This window comes from Micrasema longulum, unplaced genomic scaffold, assembly GCF_059751315.1.
Source record: "Micrasema longulum isolate JH-2025_06_02 unplaced genomic scaffold, ASM5975131v1 h1tg000513l, whole genome shotgun sequence".
NCBI classification, from domain to species: domain Eukaryota; kingdom Metazoa; phylum Arthropoda; class Insecta; order Trichoptera; family Brachycentridae; genus Micrasema; species Micrasema longulum.
In genome coordinates, this window is record NW_028277710.1 from 100,487 (window position 1) to 121,526 (window position 21,040).

The following is a 21,040-nucleotide window of genomic DNA, read 5'->3' on the forward strand; positions in this document are numbered from 1 at the left end:
TGAGAGCTAGGTACCAACTTAACATCTTGGGTGGTACGTTATTATCTACCCCCAGCTGATAAAATGCAACATGTGCCCTATGTGAGTGGTAAAACCATAACAATACTTACCCCATGAAATTCCATACTGTCACTACCCAATTTCGTAAACATATGTACTTATTTTCTGATATTAAAATGTTGTAACAGCGAGTGGAAACACATCACATCTGATGGCACCGCAAGCGCTCCGCTGACTGATGTAATAACTTTCGAGGGTGCTAAAATACACTAAACGAACGAGTGCGACCAAAATAAACATATATATGTAACTTGCTTTCTTCCGACTTAAAATTGCTGTACGGAATTGACCGCTGTACGGTATTACCCTCCGCTACTCTATTCAAATTAATGATGGGGCACCTTACACTCGAACAAGTTTTCTTTAAAAATCATTGTTCAGTTCACCAAATGTAAAGGGTTCTTCATGAAATCATTAATTTACTGCGAGCAAGTTTGGTGACAACATTTCTTCCAGAAATGGACCTGTTAAATAACCAATGGAAAGAATTATACCTATCATCAAGGGACCACAAATTACGAATAATAAAAACCTTTTTTTTCAGTTTTATAAAATTATCTTTTTAATTTTTACATAACCAAAACAAAACAATTTTTGCGATTTAAAGATAAGTAAAAGTAAACTTAAATTAATAAAATACAAACTATTCCCTAAAGGTAAGTATTTAAAGTTTATACAGTTATTAAATTTAAGACGTAAACTCCTACGTGTTTCCATTATTTTGCTTCGCCAAAAGTTGTCCAATGGTAGCTGTAAAAAGAGTAATATTTTTAGCTATACATACCTACATAATTTGTAACATGTATTTAAAATTTGCTTTTTAATTCTAACATTTTTCTTTTATCCATATTTTTCTCTATTTTCACTTTTGATTTTGCATTGCAGCATGCTTTTTTTGTTTCTACATGTATACCTACAAAAAAAGAAAAAAAAAAGTAGTTGTTTATTTTTAAAATTTTTACTTACTATGTTTGTACTGAACTGTATTATGTTTGTAAATGCCCCTTGGGAGTATGTAAAATTAAATAAATGAATAAAAAAATATCTACATAACTTTAGAAATTGCCGCGTGCGGCTCGCGAGCCACGGTTTGCCGACCACTGTGCTAAGCTAACATGCTTCGCAAGCTAATGAAAAAAATAGTGGTCATGTCCGTCGGTAGGTTGTGCCTGGTAGTGCTCACCCGCCATTTCGGCCGCCTGCAGCTGCGCGGCGGCCAGCTGCGCGCGCAGCTCGTGCTCCAGCGCGGCTGCGCGCGCGCCCCCCTCCGCCCGCTGGTCGCGCGCCGCCAGCTCCGCTAGCATCTCTCCCTCCAGGCGCGCCACGCCGACCTCGGCGCGCTTCTGTCTCCTGCGCACACACCACATTACTGCAACCAGCGAGGAAGATCCCTTTCCACGTGAATGTACAAAGAAAAATATTTGGAAGCAGGTAAATTTACTAAAGGTTTTCCCAACGACAGCGAGTGCTATTAGATTCGGTCGTCATTACCAAACTACAGTTGATATGACTCAAAACTTTACCAGCCTAGGAGCTATGAGAAGTTACCTACATAGGTTTTAAATGAAGAATGATAATGACTTTTGTCCATGTAATCTCCTCGCAGAGCGTTGAAAATTTGTTATGTGGGACTCACCCGAAAACCAATACCCACTGTCATCTGACCTACTATCGTCTTAAGGACAACACATAAGGTGAATCATGTATTTCTTGTATACAAACAACAATTCTCAAAACATCCGAAATGCTGATTACCTAACATGGATGTCAAACTGCTGACAGCCAGAGAAATATAATATGACCTCAATTCCCCACTCGGAAGAAGAGAGGACAAAAACGACGACTATTGCAAAAGCCCTTCGTTCAGCCAGAAACTCTCCATCTCCATTTCCGATTCTGTATTATATTATTCAACACGTAATAAATACACATCGAAGCATAACGTCGTTTTCTTCTGTCGTCTTCAACTGGGGTAGGAACTTCCCTGTATCCACAAGCGAAATTCCTACAGTTTTTTTAATGTCCATTTTTCAGCTTGCAACGTCATAATCTTGGAGTAGGAAATATGGGATAGTCATTAAAAGTAGGTAGTTGTATCATGCACCACTGATCGTGGACTTGAAACAGTGGTGATAGGACCACTTTGTTAGAGAATAAGTTTTTCTGAAGGTTAAAGTAGAATTATTAAGGACGATATAAGGGTTTCAGGTCTTCAGTAATAAATCAGTAATGCAATTGTCGAGATATCACGGTGTGTAGGATAAAAGTCGGCCTCTGTCGGCCTCGTGGTGTAATGGTCAGCGCGTTTGCCTACCATGCTAGAGGTCTCGGGTTCGATTCCCGACATAGTTGACATGAAATATTTATTCAAAAGAGTGTTTTCACACCAGAATATTTCATTCATTTCATATTGAACTATTCTGGTCCTGAAGCGTAAGACAGATCATCTTACCTTCATGTAAAAAATATGATCAAGATACGCTGTGATTAGTGTACTAATGCAGTGCCCTATGCACCATTAGGTGCGGAAAGGGAATGTCGTTGTTGTTGTTGTAGGATAAATACAAGATAGTTGTTTTTAGTCGTAGATAGTTTTTTTTTTTTGATCTATTGTTTTTTTGTCTCCAGGGTGGATATCACTTTAGGACACAATATACCTTTATCCCACTTTTAATTTCTTTCAAACATATCTTAAAAACAAATTAACAAATAGGGTGTTTTCACACAAATACGAGTAGTAACTATAAGTCCAGTTTTAGGGCGGTATTCATGTCCAGTCAAAGCACACCATCTCTGGGCTGCCTAGCAAGTGATAAACCAAAAAGTATGTGCATAAAGATTAAGAACAGTATTGATGAAAGTTCACTGACTCTACGGTGTCCAGCAATGCCTTGTTGAAGTCGTCCACTCTTGCAATGACAGAGTTCTTCCAGGCCTCGTGTGTGGCCCGCTCTGCCTGCGCTGCCTTGTCCTTCCTTTCGCTTGTTCCCAGCTGCATCGTCAGCTCACGAACGCGCGCCTTTAGGATCTGATTCTCCTCCTGCTGTAAAGGGCGGCAGGCGTTAAACTTCGCCACTTATTGCAACTCTGGATGGACTCTCAACCATAAAAGTCAATGAAACATATAGGTAGATAATACATTAGTATTGTTGGGCTCGTAATATTCATTCAACATAATATGCTGTAGATAAAGGAATGTTTTTTAAAATTTAAAACCAAGCAAAGAAGAATTAGAAAAAATAGATAAATGGAGAGAGCTTTATTTTTTTGAAGTTTTCACAGCGTCTGCGTCTGCCTTGCTTATTATATTGGCTCTTTTTATTATATCATCTTCACTATGTGAAAAGGAAGCATATTATCTTAATTTTCATCTGGTTATTTATAAAAAAATAAGAAAAAAATTAGGCGCTTAATTAATATTGGAATAAAAGCTAATATGTTTTAGAGACGGATGCATAAAAAATTTCAAGACGAATAATTGTTGCCTTTTCGTCCAAATTGATAAAGTGGATTGCATAATATTAAAGATGAATCCAGTGATGTGGTAAAGTGTTGGTAATTACCACAATTTTCAAGAGCAGCAGCCCCTCGGCCGCCCGCTGGGCCTCCCGCTCGCCCTCTGCCGCCAGCGCGCGCGCCGCCGCCGCCGCGCAGCGCGCGCCCTCCTCCGCCATGGCCGCGCGCTGCGCCGCCTGCCGCGCGGTGCTCGCCCACCCGCCCTCGAGCGCCGAGCTCGCCGAGCGGATGCTGTTCTCTCTCTGGAAATGAACGAATGTTTTTTAATTATCAAACCTTTCACGATTCTCCATTGATAAACTGCGATGCAATAAAAACCAGAGAAACTATAATACCATTTTAAAAACATACACTAAAATACTAAATCGCATTTCGGCAATACAAGAATACTCGTAAATCAACACTTAATTACGTTTTCCACAACGCATTTAATAACATTTAAAGGGTTAATATTTATAGAATTAAGCATAACCGTAGATCTTTTGTACCTACTATTTATTTACCATGGCCCAAAATAGTAAAATTCTGAGTTTTGAGAATAGGTCTGGTGTCTCAGAAGAATCTTAGGTGTGCGGTGGTTTGTCTTTGTAAGGAAGGAAGTAAGAAGAGAACGGACGCAGCAAACTCCGGTGACAACTGTCATCAAGCGGAGGCGATACGGTTGGCTTGGCCATGTGGTGCGGATGCCTCCTGAGAGCCTTAACCACGCATGCCTCTTTTACAAGGCATCAGGTTCTCGACGTCCCGGACGCCCACTGTTGACTATTCGTCGGCAGTTCGTGTCAGAACTAGGGGACGCGAACCTGACTTGGGAGGATGCACATGAGCTGGCAGCCGACAGAGATGCTTGGAGAATCTTTGTGGACACCATATGCTCCAACAAGGGAGCGGACATGGAATGATGATAATGATGATTTATTCTAATATATTCGGATAACCGATTAATTGGTACAGTAAGGTATAATTAAATAGACACTTTACAAGCACGTAGTAAATTATATTTTAATTGGTTTTACCTTCCTAGCATATGAAGTCAGGAAATGATTTCTGACGAACTTTCGTCGAGACCAGACGAGAGGGTGAAAAACTGAAAAGCCGACGTGTGGGAAAGTCAATGGTTTAACTACACCGCAACAGAGAAAAATAAAACGTAAATATCTTTTCATTCGTAAATTTAATCCAATTTATTGAATATGTATCTTATACTTATTTTTTTGTATCCCAAAGTACATAAATAATAACTAATATCATACTGACTGTAATTAATATCTAACCAATATTTAAATCTGATAGTAAATTAGGATATTTCAAGTTTTTTTATATGAGGGTTGCTTTATTATTTACCTTGCTTATAATATACAAGGTTTATATTTAAAAAAAAGTGGATTTTTCCGCAATTAAATTTCTTTAAATTTAAGTAAACTGTTGGGATCAGGAGGGATATACTTATGTGGGCCAATCAGGAACTTCTCAGCATTTGCTCATGTGGAAATCTTCAGGAGAATCCGGCCTGTTGGCAGTAGTCAACAGGCCTTCCGTTCCACTAGAGGAGTGTTCGGCATTTTGATCCCTACTTTGGTTTATTTTACCAATTGCCTGCACTCTATGATACTGACCATGTATGATGCTACCTCTCGCGTGAGTTCTTTATTAGGTACCTAATTAAAATGTATATTTCAAGTTACCGACTAATATCTATTCTAAATATAATTTCGAAGGTTAAAAAAAAAATATTAAAAAAATAATATACTTACTACCTACCTAGCTGAAGTCAAATAGTATCCCGTCGAAAGATCAATATGGTGTTGGAGACCAACTTAGTACAGAAAATGCAGTTGTGGCTAAACTAAAACGTGTAGCTGTTTTTCTAGATTTGGAGAAGGTTTTTATAGTGTATCACAAAGTACTATTAGCATTAAAATCAAATTTCCTAGATGAGAGGACCCAAAGCGTGTGTATAAATGGTATCCGTAGTAAACAAGTATGCTGAGAATTCGGTGTACCTCAAGGAAGTGTTTTGGGTCCGTTATTGTTAAACATTTATGTTAATAAATTATGCAAAATAAATAATAAAATAGGCAAATAAATAATCGCTGATGCCGCAATATTCATATTTGACTCTGAATTTTGGATAAAAGCAAAACAGAAATGTGAAAAAGGTACCCGATGAGTTAAAGGTTGGTTAGAATTATCTATTAATATTAACTTTACTGACCTTAAATATATTTTTTTTTAAATTCATCTGCTTTAGTATCACAAAAAAAACAGAACCTCAACATTTCTCGCCCAAGAAACACTTTGCGCAAAAAATGTAAAAAAAATAGCAGAAGTAAATTCCTACCCTCTTTGCCTGCAGCTCGGAGAGCAGCTGCCTGGTGAGTTCCTCTGTGCTGGAGACGAAGTGCGCTACGTTGACAATGTTCCTCGGAGTCCCCATCCCCGCCCCCACCCCCGCCTCAAAAGGGGCGCAGGCTCCTGGACCGGGCTCCGACGACTCTTCCATCGGAGTTTCTTCGAAGCATGGAGGGCTTGCCATTATCCACTTACACTCCGTGAGGTCGTTTGTGTTCTAATGACTTTCCTCTTAAAGTAGCGCTTCAAAAAACAGCTGTAGGTACCTACTAAAATAAAATTGGATTTAATGAAAATAAACGTATAAAAACATGAATCGTTTATTTATTTTAAAATAATAAATATTATGTTTAAAAATTGTATAACTCTATAATAAATTAACTAGTAGGTAGTCATGTAATTGTTTATTTTTGCATAAAAATGTCTGCCTTAAAATAGAAATCTATTACCTAAGTATGTATGTAGTAGATAAAGAAATTGAATTTTTTTGTTAATAAACCATGATTGTTATTATTATTTTTAAAAATCCGTCTAAATGTTTTTTTTTTACATATTTCAGATGTCATTCAAATATTTTATTTATTTCTTCTATCCTATTTTTTTTCAGACAACTTTTGATTTCTATTTTGGAATATTTATAATAATAATAATAATATTTGGCAAGAATATTTTGCTAAGGAGCAAGTTCTGGCTAGCAGTTAGGGGAGGCAGAGCCTGCCCTGGCGTACCCCAGGCTACGGGCCTGGCCAGAGACAGCACATTATTATTATTTTAGAAGGGAATGTATCGTCCTACTCTGATTTGAGCAATAACTCAATCATACTAAAAAGGCATCCTATCAAGGCCATAGAAAATGGATAGTGGAGCTAGGTAGAAGTCAAATAGATTGTCTCATTCACCCAAACCAATATTGAATCACTTACTCCACAAACGTATAGTTTTTGTTTTATTTATTAGTAAATGTTTTTGTTCTTTAATTGTGCATTTTATAATACAAATAATATAGGTTTAATTACATAAATTAAATATAAGCATAAATACGTAGTGTTTAAAACTGTTTGAACATTTATCTGTATATTAGGTTGGGGAAAAAGTCATATCGTATTTTTCGCTTCATTTCAATGCTTTATAAAAAGTGTAACAATCATTCGATTTATATCAAATATGCACCGTTCTGTTTGATAACTTGTTGTTAACGAGAATCCAACTTTATAATAAAGTAGAAGCCCTTGTCCCTATTGACAAAAAACTCGGACAACCAATTGTCACAGGCCTCTATTGAGGCCAAATTTGTACCCCAAATCGCGTTGGCCATAGACAGGAACAGGTGTTAGTCACTTGGTGCCAGGTCCGGGCTATAGAGTGGATGCATAAGAACTTCCCATCCGAGCTCCCGGAGCTTAAGGCGCGTCATCAAAGATGTGTGCGCCCTGGCAGGCTACACGATTCCTCTCCTATTCACCAATGCTGGCCGCTTCTGTTCGGTCGCCAGCTTCAAACTGTTGAGTTGTTCACAGTAGAGGGTAGAATTGAGCGTTTGGCCCTAGGGAACCAGCTCATAGTAGAGTCTTCCTTGCCAATCCCACCAGACACACAGCAACACCTTCCTGGCCGTCAGTCCTGGCTTGGCCACGGTCTGGGCCGCTTCGTTGGCTTTTGACCACGATTTCTGTTACTTGACATTGTTGTAAGTGACCCACTTTTCATCACCAGTCACCATCCGCTTCAGAAATGGGTAGATTTTGTTGCGATTCAGCAGTGATTCGCAGATGGAAATTCGGTCCATTAGGTTTTTTTGCGTCAGCTCGTGTGGCACCCAAACATCGAGCCTTTTTTAAAAATCCAACCTTCTACAAATGGTTCAAAACGGTTTTCTGATCGATATTCAGCTCCTGGGCGATGCTACGACTGCTAACATGATGGTCTATTTCGATATTTTCCATGATTTTATCGACATTTTCGACGACAGGCCTGCCAGATTGTGGTGCATCATTCACCTCCACTACACCAGAGCGAAATTGCTCGAACCACTGTTGTGCAGCACGAACCGAAAGAGTATCGGCCCAGTATACATCGCAATTTTTATTTATCGCTTTCGACGCGTTTTTCCCTTTCAGGTAGTAAAAATGTAAAATATGGCGAATTTCTTCCTTTGAGACCTCCATACTCGACGCACGATAGTTCATGACTGAATCGACCAAGCGTAATACTTCCTATGAAACGTTTGTAGTATACAATCACACCTTTACAACGCCGTATCGTATAATCTGATTTAACCAATAATGAATGAGATATACTAAATTGAAAAAAAAGGGCGCGAAATACGAAATGACTTTTTCCCTAACCTGATATTCTTCTTCGTATATTCTCACATGGAAAAATACAGTATGTTGTTAAGTGTCCTCGGCACGGGGGAGAAAAAAATAATGGCACCCCAGAGAGGTCACATTATTTTTATTATAATTAATGTTTATGATGTGAAAAAAAAATAATAAAGAAAATTTAAAAAAAATCTTAAGTGTACCTATTTATAAAATTACACAGTGTAAATGACAGGTCATAATTTTCGTAAACGCCAAAAATTTTATATTGATGCTTCCATTTAACATTAAGAAGTAATTTTTCGCAAATATTAAAAACTTTCCTTGAATTCATAATTCACTTACTATATACTCGTATGTGCTAAGTTGCAGAAAGACAGTAAACAATTTCGAAAAAGGGCGGATTTTTCTTTGTAATCCACGTTGAAATAAATTTTCTCGGGATAAATGAAAAATTTAAGAGAATTCCTTCCTAGTTACCATAAACGTAATGATAATACAGAAATAAAATATTGAATACACGACAGGGTAAGTAATTATTATTCACGGCTTTGTGTTTTCCCCTCCCCTCCTATCAATATTATTTAGTCTTTCAAACGGAATTTTAAAAATGTGAGTAGGTAGCTTTATCACTGTATCTCAAACGTTTCTCTGGATAAAACATCATCACCATCAGAACCTAATTGTGTATAAGGCGCTAAATGAAGAAGTTCAGTGGTTTTTTTATATTTAATTAGCGCTACGATTTTTTTGAAGTTTTGTATTTCTGAAATAACTCCGCGTGTGACGTCAGAGGTTCTTTGCTTATACTCGATCAGTTCTGCCCATTGGTCCATTCACGGTTAGCAAACCGGAAATCTTTCATAACTCGCTCATCATTGGTTTATTCATATAAACCAGTGACGTCGTTCAAATTGGTTCGTAAAAACGATAAAAATTAAAATGTTTTTTATTATTTTTTTCGTACATTTTCAGGAAACTTTTCGGTACAATTTAAGGCTGAAATTTTTACTGCGCGCAATAAAACATTTATTGTATCCAATTTCCTGTAGGGCTGAAGTTCCTCATTGGTATAACAATCGCAGCGTATTAAGATAATACGCTGCGATTGTTAAGTAATATGATAAAATTTACTATATCAACTATGTTTTTTTTCTCTTTTTACTTCATATTATGTACTACGTTTTTTTTTTAAATATGTTTTTTTGCTCTACTGAAAAATATTTCTTCAACTATTTATTTTGTTTTTACTACGTATTTTAGTGGGTTTTTAAATATGTTTTTTACTACGTGTTTCCCATGTTTTTTTAATATGTGTTTTACCACGTTTTTCATTATATTTTCACTACGTTTACTACCTTTATGTATTTTTTCTATGTATTGATTATTGTTTTCCAAGAGAGACTTCAAAGGTACTGCCGACTTTAAAGAGCGTCGTCGCACGAGTCCGGTATCTGTATGAATGACAAAGACGACGCTCTGCAAAGCCGATTAGGCACTCTGAGGTATAATTAAATAGAGACGATACTTCATAGAACGATATTTTGAAATTATGTTCCGTAAAATGAGCGTTGTCGCGCGAATATTGCCGTGCAAAACGCGTAGAGTAAAAAAGACTAACTGTCTATGTCAGTTTACTATGAACTCAAAGCTGTACGTCGTGTCTTTTTGCGCAGCTTCACATTTACTAACTAGAAGTTAAGATCGGAAACTTAGGTTTTTTTTCCGGTTGGATGGAATACAAAATGTGTGTTTAGTACAGCAATCTAGTGTACATATATTATATCAATGATACGCCGACAGTCTCTTTCTAAAGCTCGATGTCATTTATTCAATGCCGGCTACTGTAGCAGATATTCATTTAATACTGTGTTTTGCCGACCCGTAAAATAATATAAAATCGCATTTCAATCGAGTCGAAATATGGCGAAATATCAATTGAAATTACGCGTAAATGAATAAACCTACAAGTACCTACACACACCTATGATCGCTACGGAATAAAATATTATTATCTAAATAAATTATTATGAATCTGATATTCTAATAATGAATCGTCAGATAATAATAATTATATTATGTCAAACACGAAGAGAATTATATTATTGCCCATGGGCATTACATGTAATTGGGATAAGGTTTCTAAATAACATACTTACGTTATGCACAATAGTAATATTTTTTATTATTAATTAGAAAAACACAAATGAAAACTTATTTGATTTTAAAGAGGTCGTTTATAATTCAACAAGCTTTTGTTTTTTAAATCCGTTTTTGAATTTAAACAGAAAACCTTTCTCTCAGAAAAAAAAACAAAAGCTATCTAGCGATTTAAAAACAGAGTTTTGTTAATTCCGTTGTAAAAGTTGGTACCTACCTGTGAATGGCATATTTATGTTTATGTAGGTATTGCTCCTGAGGAATAAAAAATGTATTGTTTTTTTTGCGTAATACGTATTTATCTAACAATAACATATTTTACACACGTTTTGTGACTAGCTTTTATAACGATTTTACAACAAATGTTTTCTTTTAAAATTTTATATTGATGACTATTCTTACTTCTATGATGTAGAATTTGTAATATTTTATGAAATATTCAGGGTTTTGTTTTAAAAATGCAACGCGAAGAATAACAATCAGCCAGTAAAATTCTGCTCTCTTATTATTTTTCTTGGAAAATGAAGAGCCGTTGCTCTTTGTGCGAACACTAATGATAACGTTCATAATTTGAAATCTGTCATGTCTTATTATTTGCGAGGGAAAATATTCGCAGTGAATACTTAAGACCTTGGGGATTTGTTATTCCCCAAGGCGTTTGCATATAAGCAGCAAATTTTCAAGAAGAAAATCACTCGGCAGAAGATCTTTCTAGTGGAAACCAGTTCGAGAAGTAAATTTGTTATTCATTGAAAAAATAAAACTTGAATTTGATCAAAATAAGTCGAAAATATTTTTTGTATAAAATGATTTGACAGTTGTGACAAGTGTTGCTATAAATCGAAAAACAAAATTTTCCTTGCAGTATTTAAAAGTTCTTACCCGTTTGACTGTACATTATTAAAAAAATGAATTTAAAAATATTTATTAACATAATGCTGATAGTGGCATTGTTTTCCTCCATCGAAGTAAAGGCTAGAGACATACAACCATCTGGAGGAAACGGGGCAATAAACAATATTGGAACACGGGGAGCAGGGCTAGTACTGGCTCCGAGAGTGCGATACAGGGCAAGATTGTCCCCAGGACCACCGGAAAGATTTGTTATCGAAGATGACGACATTATAGAGCTGAGCAAAAAACAAATGGACGATTATGGACATTTAAGATTTGGGAAAAGAGAAGATCAATTTGACGACTATGGGCACTTACGGTTTGGACGAGGGGATGTCGATTAATGCTTTAATGTGATTTTTAATGACCTCAAGAGACCGCGGCTAAGATTTGGAACATAATATCACACACTATTTTATATGCACCTTTGTATCTATTTAGAACTAATATAAAATGCATGTATAAAATTTCCAATGCAAAGCAATTTTGAATTAAGTAATAACTTAAAAAATATTTTTACGTTGGTAGATAAGATGATTTAAAGTAAAAATAATATTTAAAACCAATTTAACCAAAAAATTATTAGTTTACGCAACATAAATTTTATTATTAGTTCAATGGCTGGAACTTATAATATTATAAAACTATGCGAAAAGTACTATATTTTATTATTTCACTAACTTTTTATGGTATAATTCAACATGACATTGGCAAAAGCATACAATTTATTATGCAACGCCATTTTATAAAAAAAAAAACTTTTTATGGTTTTTATTTATTTATTTGATTTATTCTGATTTTGGAATATGTTAATATTTTATGTTTTATGTAGGTACTGTAAAAATACTACTAAGTAAATGTTACCTTCTTGTTACATAATAAAATATGTATCCAAAAGTAATAAGCATTTTCTGAATTAAAATTAATATAGTTTTGATTTATTTATGGAGATATATTTGGTTTGGAAGTTTTAACAAAAAAGCTGTAAGCTTTCTGCGGAAGATTTGTCGAGAACAATAAAAATCAATCAAAACAGGTTCAAGTAATCCTTTAAGTGTTAACAATAACATTGATAAAATTCAATGCTGCTTATGGTTGGCCATATTATATTTTTTTATTTTAATCTATATGATTATCATCTGGAAGATTGGCTTTACTACATCAATCTGGGATTTTCATATTTCATCGCAAAATTTTGTCATTTTTGACATTTTGGGTGTCGTGCATCATTAATGGGCGATCTTTGCCCAGGAATGAGCGATTCACCCCTTTTGTTTACTAGGCTTACTTCATTTCTCTTTCATTTTAGTAAATGGTGGGCTGCAAAAATTATTGATATTTTTTTTTAGGTATACCGTGTCATAACACGACACCCGAATCTAGCCAGGTTTTTTCAGAATTTTGACACGCCGAGCTAGAAAGGTGATCCATCACTGGCCTAAGCATTACAGCATTGGACAGTTTAAACCCATGCTGTACCTGCAGGTGTTCTCCAAAACATTCGATCATTCATTGGACCCTCAAACAATAGACACTGAGGTCTCAGAAAGGTGCTAACATAAACCAGTAAAAAAAAATATTTATTGAATTACTATGTTTTTATTTTACTGGTCTACCAGTAAAATAAACAATGATTTCAGAATTATTAAAATCTAACTAATAAAAAATTTACATGGAGTTCTAACTCCCCATGTTATTTACACAAAAAACACATATATTATTCTGCTTTTTACTACCATTCTTTCGAAATCATCATTTCCCTATCCACACCCAGTGGTACATATGGCACTGTGTTGTCTGTCCGATTGCAGTGTATATAGGATACTTTTTGTTACATGGAAAGCAAGGTAAACAGTCTTACACTTCAGGTGCCAGTCTAGAAAAAATAAAATATTGCCATGCAGAATATCTTTAAAACCAATATTCCACATCCACCCTGCCAGGAATCAAACACAGGACCTCGTGAATGGTAGGCGAATGCGCCAACTCCCACTCTACGAGGCAGACTTATCCTCACTCAATTCTCATTGTCAGGATGTTTTCATGAAAGTAGCCATCTAATTGAAAACGCTTATCCCGAGTTTTGGTTTTATTTCACACAGAGAACTTCACTCGTCATCCGGCTGGACACAGACAAAAAATGTTTTTTGTTTAATAATAATAAACCAACATACTTGGGAAAAGGTATTTATAATAAAACATCAGGTTTAATATTTGTTAAATAACATATTGTGGAATTTATTGAAAAACAACAAATACATTACAATACATGTATATGGTAAGTAGAATACATACACCTTAAACTTTTATTTTGTTAAGCACTAATTATTATTTAAATGTGCTGGTTAGGCCTAATTGTGTGAGTTAATATTAAGGGCACTTTTATTTAGGCAAACCAAAATAGTACAGGTTAGAGTACGAAGATATACTTTACATTCATATCTATTCGCTAGTTTCAATTATCTAAAATTTTAGATAATATATTATGTACTTTAAATATTGGCAATTTAAAATTATGCCAATATTATATACATTATTATTTTTAATCTTAGCTGATTTTTGTTTTAAATTTAATGAATTTAGTTTGTTTTTATTGACGAAATTGCCTCGTGCTTATTTGGAGTAAGTACCTATGGTTTGTTGTATTATTTTGTGCATGAGTTAATGTTTCATATTTTAATAACATGGATGTTTTTAAAATACATAGGCACAAACTAGCCAGTGTAAAACATAATCATAATGTTAGGAGACTCATTCTCTAAATAGTATAGTTGTGTTTTGACAATTCAAGCGTAAATATATTATTTACAATTTCAATGTAAATTTATTACAAACATAGATATTTATAAATATGTAGCTTTCATCCAAATACTGTTCACTGGTGTAATAATGTCCTCCAATCCTACATAATTAATTGACTTTACACTTAACTAGGCACTGGTTAGTTTCCATAGAATTTATGATCGCAAAATGACATAATTTGACTGCACATAGAAACATTACAATCAACACCGATCATTTCATACTCTAAAAAGGAGACTAGTGTTCATTCAATACAATAATAATTTATATAGAACAAATATAAAAATTGTTATTTTCATTTTCACAAGACTAGTTATTTCATACATACAACTAAAAACCTAGCACAATTTCTTCACGAAAATAATAACATCAATTTGAACCACAATATTACCAACTATTTATCATAAAAATGTACAAAGGTTTAGAATTTATTTCTACATTTGATTAAATTCATTAGGGTAAATAATGTTGATATAATAAATAAACATTTGAAGAGAAAAGGGGTAATTTTTAATGAAAAATAATCTTTCTCCGCATTTTAAAACTTCGACACAACGCTCAATAATACTTGTAATCTTACACCTCCTTAATGAAAAAGCGGTAAAGAATTTTTCACATCAAAATCGAAAAATATTTTTAAGGAATATTAACAAGAAAAAAAGAAATATAATAATAAAGTGACAATAACATGCATTTATAAAAATATTGTGGCTAAAATCAAAAGTATTAGTTTTTTATTTATTATACTTAGTTTCAACAATTATTATGCACAGTTTAAACTCAATACAAATTGTTTTAAAAATAAATAAAAATGTCTGTTTAATTCTAATCAATATTTTATTGATATTACTGGTGAATTTTGAATCTAATTTATAATTATTTGCCCTCTTAAAAAGAGATTTATAAATACATATTGAGTTTTCACTTGCAGATGTAATTATTTTAAATTAATATTATATTAAAACATGTTATGTTACACTTAATACATTTTAACATTTATAAATTCTATTACAAAACACATAAATTAATAAAACGAACCATAATTGAAGTAGTATTTGAAGGTAATGTTTATAAAACACGCACCACCGTCTCAAGATACAGCACCAATCATCGTGCAAACGAGAAGAACCAACATTGTCATAATTATATTTAATATGTGCAATAAAGATATTCTATACTTTACATGGATACTAATTGTTTATTTACTGGAAATTCGATCTGTGTGTTTAATCAATTTAGCTTAATGGTTGGTATTTTTCTCGAATGTTTTGGTGGTTTTGGTAGCACCAGCTATGGATTCTTCTTGTGTCAGATGATGTGGTTGGCGGAAGATTGACCAAGCATGACCTTAGATACAAAGTTTACAATGGCTGTGGCAGGTTGCTCCGGCTCTAGTTCGGCAAATATGTGGCATTCATTATCCGTGGTGCTTCCAGCTTTTCGAGCTATAAAGCCAAATATTCGACTGCAAAAGAAAAATGTTTTAAATTAGAAATGAAGGTTAAAGGCACTTTCTTACTATGTATATTATATCTATGAATATACTTAGATCTAAAAGGGCCAATGTCAGATTTCATATCTATCTTGTGAACATTTTGTATACAACAAGGGTCAATGTCTTTCGAACAATACAAATGATGAACTATTTTACAAACACATGCAAATGCGGAAATATTTTTTACTAATAATCCTTATAAAAAAGTCAGAGTTCATTACAAGGTTACAAAATGGTTGAATAATATTACTCTCCTGTAATATTGTGATTTATGACATTGCCCTTTTTAGATCCAAGCCACAGATTTATGCACAAGGAAATTAGTGAAATGTACATTTTTATTGTCTTTTTTATTTATTTCATTTATTTTTTTAAAAGGAATAACCCACGAAGCTTCTATGCAGAGGCTTGTCCGCAGGTGGGAAAGAGAGGATATGGAAAGAATTTATGAAGAATACACCACAACATCTAGACCAATGCAGAAGTTTAGCCCTATGGATAATTGGATATAAAAATGTATTCTTACCCGCGGTAAAATTTGAGCAATAAATTGTACAGCGAAGTTTCTTGAAAATATATAAAGAAAAAAATAATAATGAATTTAATAAAAACGAACTACTTTGTATGACGTCACTAGTACTTCAGAATCAACCAACGATGAGAGGGTTGTTATTGGTTTCCGTTTTACTGTGAGTCAACTGAAGAATTAGCAGAACTCATTGTAAAGAAAGTGAAGACGTCACACACGAAGTACTTTCAAAAATACAAAACTTTAAAAAATCAAATTAATAAAAAATTAAAAAAAAAGTTTGGCTTAGTTCCATAGTCTATTAACAAATAAAAAAAATCCACTGAACTTCCTTATCGAGTAAAAATCTTCCTTGGTTTATTTTTGTCGCGACTGATAGGAATTTAATCCGTGACATCAGTTTTGTTATTGGCCATCTAACCGACTGCGCCATGGCACCTGAAGACTGAATCATCGGGTTGTAAATAGAGATCATAACAATGTGATAAATTAAAAGGCCTTTCAATGTAACCCCGCTGTATGCAAACAATATGCAGGGGTGTATACATTTGTATATGGATATTGGTTGGTTGGAAGAAATCGTCATTTGGCAATAAGCCTGCCAATTATCATTATTATTATGGATAACTTATATAGCGCCATTTTCGTCATAAAATACCAAAAGGGCGCTTTACATAGTTATTCTATTGTTAAATTAATTTAATTGAAGCTTTTACATTTGTAATTCAATTAAAACAATTTATTTTGTTGTCACGTGGTACGGATTTATTCAAACGAATGAGCCAATGTACGATATTTATCTGTATGCGAGAGGTAAACAATGGTAACCCCATATATTATGAAATTGAGTTATTACTACATATGTCAAAATAATTTTTTTGGCCTCCATTACATGGTAAATAGCGTTAACTCCTAATTTATTCAATAACAAAGATAATTGATTTATTTTGTATTGGAACTCTGAACCAAAGTAGAGGTGCAAGACAGTAAGAAAACATACAGTACTCCCAAAGATTTTTAAAATGTGTATTTTTGTAATGTGTATTAATATATTTTAGAAAATATATTTACTTTGGAGCCTCTCATTGAAAAATACAAGATGTTTAAAGTATGAAAAGTAACTAGTTTTTCTCTTCTGAAAAGTTGGGTTTTCGGAGATACCTACTATAGTTTATTTCTCGCATACAGATATTGTGTACAACAAACTGCATGACTAGTTTTAATACATCTCTTATTCCAGTGGGAAAATATTTAAATTATTAAATTTCTCAATAACAACAGTGAAGGTACTTACTTAGAGCTAGGAATTCCATTAGCATCAGTTGTGTGACTCCATCGCTTATCACCCGGGTCCAATCCGCAGTAGGAAACAGAAGCAGTTGGGTAATGCCTTCTGAAGAATAATCTTCTCGCTGAATCTGTTAGAGTGATTCCTTGGGCGGACACTTTAAAGTGTACCATGGCTGGTTTTAATTCTGGCCTTTGAGGGAATAATTTCATCACTGTTCTCGAAATAGCTTCCGGTCCCGTTAAAGCCTCACATCCCGTTCCTCCGATGTACAGAACTGAGCAGGCAGCTCCGGCTGCCAGGAGTTCTCGAGCGGCTCCGCCTGGAATAGGAGGGGCCGGATCGGAACCCGGAAGTTTCAGCTTGGCTGGAAGCGCGAGAGGCGTGACTGAATGTTGATATACCAATGCAGACAGTGATGAGAAGACCGGTTCATCGGCGCATCCCTTCAGTCGAACACCTTTAGATGTCGGTTCTATGAGGAAGTGTCGGACAAGATCCGATGGCTGTACGGCACCTCCGGGCGGAGCAGATACTTTCAAAGCGAGACCGAAGGCGTTCGGGAAGGAGTTAGAGTCGCGAATAATGAAGGATCCAATTTCTTGTTTTTGTAATAATGCAATTGCTAAAATAGAAAACATATCAATATTAGTCAATAAGTAGTTCAAAAATATATAAAAAAGTACAATTTTAAAAAGAAATCATAAAATTTATAAAAATAAGAAAGTTTTATTTAGTTCAAATACATTTATATAAAACACTTTACATAAACATGCTAACCTACATGCATATAAATATAATAAAAAACAATGCAGATGACCAAACAATGTCTGACTAATAACTTCTTGGTTTTCTATTGAGGATTGTCAAACAAACAAACCATCACGCCGTTTCCCCGTAAGGGTAGGCAAAGAGGATAGAACGCCATATCACTATATCTTTGCATACATACCTCGCTTCCTCTACATTCATACATCTTCTCATGCACACACGCCGATTATTTCTATTTTTGACATGTCCATTTTCAAGTATTTGATGGACTTGATCGTGCCGTGTCTTTCTCCGCCTTCCTCGTTTTCTGCATCCATCAACATTTGCATCGTAGATCCTTTTAGCCATTCTTTCGTTGTCCATTCGCTCTACATGTCCAAACCATCGCAGCACCCCTTTCTTGATTCTGTCAATAATGCATATCTCAGCCTTAAACAGTTCAGGGATCTCGACATTTGTGAACCTATCATACATCATTTTACTACACATTCGCCTGAGGGATCGCATTTCAACAGCATTTAACTTACTCGGATTGTAACTAATCTAAATAAGTTTCCAGCTAAAATGACTTAAAAACAAACATATTTTGAGTTGACTTCGTAGTAAAAAAGATTTACAAAAAATACATAGATTGAAAATATGTATTATTTCAAATAATTTTCATATGAATTGAACGCCCTAAACAAAACATCGTCTTTTTGATGTGATACTTTGCCTAATTTATTTACATTTCTAAATGAGTGTATTACCTTCATCTCTGGAGATATGAGGCTTGTACCAGAACTTGGAAGTGTCTCTCACAAACTTGACATTGTCCGGTGACACGTCGAGCAACTCAGGTGACACGGGAGTCGTGGGGGAGGGGTGTGGGAGGGGCGAAGATGGACTTCTGCCCAGAAGTGTCGAGAAGTCCTTTCTGAAATTTAAAAATTAAGTATTATGTATTAATTTCTCGGTTTTAAAATTTAACTCAGACATGTTTTGCAGTCAAAATATTATAAAGATAGTATATTTTTTATGCCTGTTTTATTTTAGATTTTGGCAAAGAATCGTAATTAAGATTAATGACTCTTGGAACTACTTCTATTCTAAATTATTGTAAATGTTGTCGTGGAAAATTATGAAAATATGTGAAGTTAGGATACCAGATTACAATGAAAACAACTGTGCATGTTGATAACGTGGGTAGGATACATCAGATTAAATCAAGTTTTAAGTTAAATCAAAATAATGGTTTTACTGGGTAACTTTAAATCGAAAGATTTTTTTAAACAGATTGACATTTTAGTAGCGGATTTAAAGCTCATTTTTCGTAGATTTCTGAATAATTAAAAAAAAACCAACCGAAATGAAAGGTACAGTGTAGAATGTACACTGTAATTTTCACTCAAATAAAAAATTTGGTTGTGATTTTATAACTAGTGTTAAATGTGTCTGGGCCGATGAAGAGTACAATTCTTTCTGTGAAATTAAACCAGAATCAGAACGGATGAGTGTTTTTGACGGGATGACTTCTCAGGTAATCCGTTCGCGTAAATGAGATACTGCTCTACAATATTTCATTGGACTGGCATATGAAGCATGAGGCTGATTGACATAACAGATAATTGAGATACGCTGCGGTTCCAATGCTGCGGCCCTACGCACCAATGAGTGTGGAAAGGGAAATGATGGTGCATGTTAAATTTTCCGATAAACAAAGTTTTACACAGAGTAGTTAAAATTTTATATTAAAAATATTTATTAAGGTGATGCGCGCAGCCTGACTTTCCTTCATACAAACGTTGTTCCTTATTATCTTCCTGAATTATGGCACTTGAGCAATGAATTTTTCATGCATTATATGTATTCACTACTGGTGTGTCTCTATAGTTTGTTTTTTTTTAATTATAAACAGATTTTTATAGGAGCTGGGAAAATCCAAACACCCTCAAAAAGGCTTAGTTTTATCTGCCGTTTTTGAACTTAAGGTATACAAATAAAACTATTTTTGAAGTTATTCTTAAGTGACGGGGAGATAGATTTCATTAGATCCAGCACTGAGTTTTTCAAATATGAGTAACAAATTAATATCCCGTGTTTTTGTTTGTAAAATAGAACTCACCGCATAGTTAAAGGACTGCGTGGTGGGAGCCGCGAGTGCAGCGGAGGCGTCGCAGAGGGCGGGTACGGGGTGCGGGGGGTTGTGGGGAAGGCGGGAGTGGCCCCTCGGGACTCCTCCCCCTCCCCATTACCCTCCCATTCACTCACAGACACGCTGCGCCAGGAAGACAGAGACTCTTCACGGGTCTGAAAAATTATCAAATTTTTAATGTGCTTTGCCATAGATGCATGAAAACAGATTAAAGAGTACACGGCTAAAACAGGCTTGAATAATAATGCCATTTTTATTTCCTGAACGAGTACAATAAAATGGAATATTAAAAAATAACAACATATGGCTCCGTCTTATAAATTGTAGGAAATAAATGTGGGATTATGGCTGGTAAAAAATATTTAAAATGCTATGATTGTGCAATAAGCTCATTTCAAGAAAGGGGTTTTTTTTTAAAATATAAAGTAGACATTTGTGTGAATTTTTTTCTGTGATTGTATAAAAATATATATTTATATGACATTAATTGAAAACCTTACATTTTTACAAAAAGGTTTACATTTTTTTTGCTCTTTAGTAAAATTAGTTATCTGCTAATGACCCTGTAATTGCTTTGTACCCATCAATGTAATTAATTGGTCGGTGCATTTTTTAATTTTTCAGAGTCATTAAACATTTATAAAAATTTGAAGCTTACAATTGAAGCTCACACTTTGAAGCTTACAATTGTTCAACTGGTTAATATGTTTAAAAATGT

General features: G+C 34.5%; 1 protein-coding gene across 6 annotated transcripts in view; it reads right to left on the reverse strand.

The window, feature by feature from the left end:
* Nucleotides 1–13,509: 13,509 nt before the first annotated feature.
* Nucleotides 13,510–21,040, reverse strand: part of LOC148280905 (tensin-2-like) — a 194,312-nt gene continuing 186,781 nt past the window's right edge. For all 6 annotated transcript variants that reach the window (XM_088227613.1, XM_088227611.1, XM_088227612.1 and 3 more), the window contains 4 exons: nucleotides 20,293–20,477; nucleotides 18,938–19,104; nucleotides 17,424–18,042; nucleotides 13,510–15,570 (listed from right to left, as the gene is read on the reverse strand). In XM_088227613.1, the coding sequence (XP_088083739.1) occupies nucleotides 15,414–15,570; nucleotides 17,424–18,042; nucleotides 18,938–19,104; nucleotides 20,293–20,477 (1,128 nt within the window). In that variant the 3' untranslated portion in view covers nucleotides 13,510–15,413. The remainder of the gene's footprint in view (nucleotides 15,571–17,423; nucleotides 18,043–18,937; nucleotides 19,105–20,292; nucleotides 20,478–21,040) is intronic.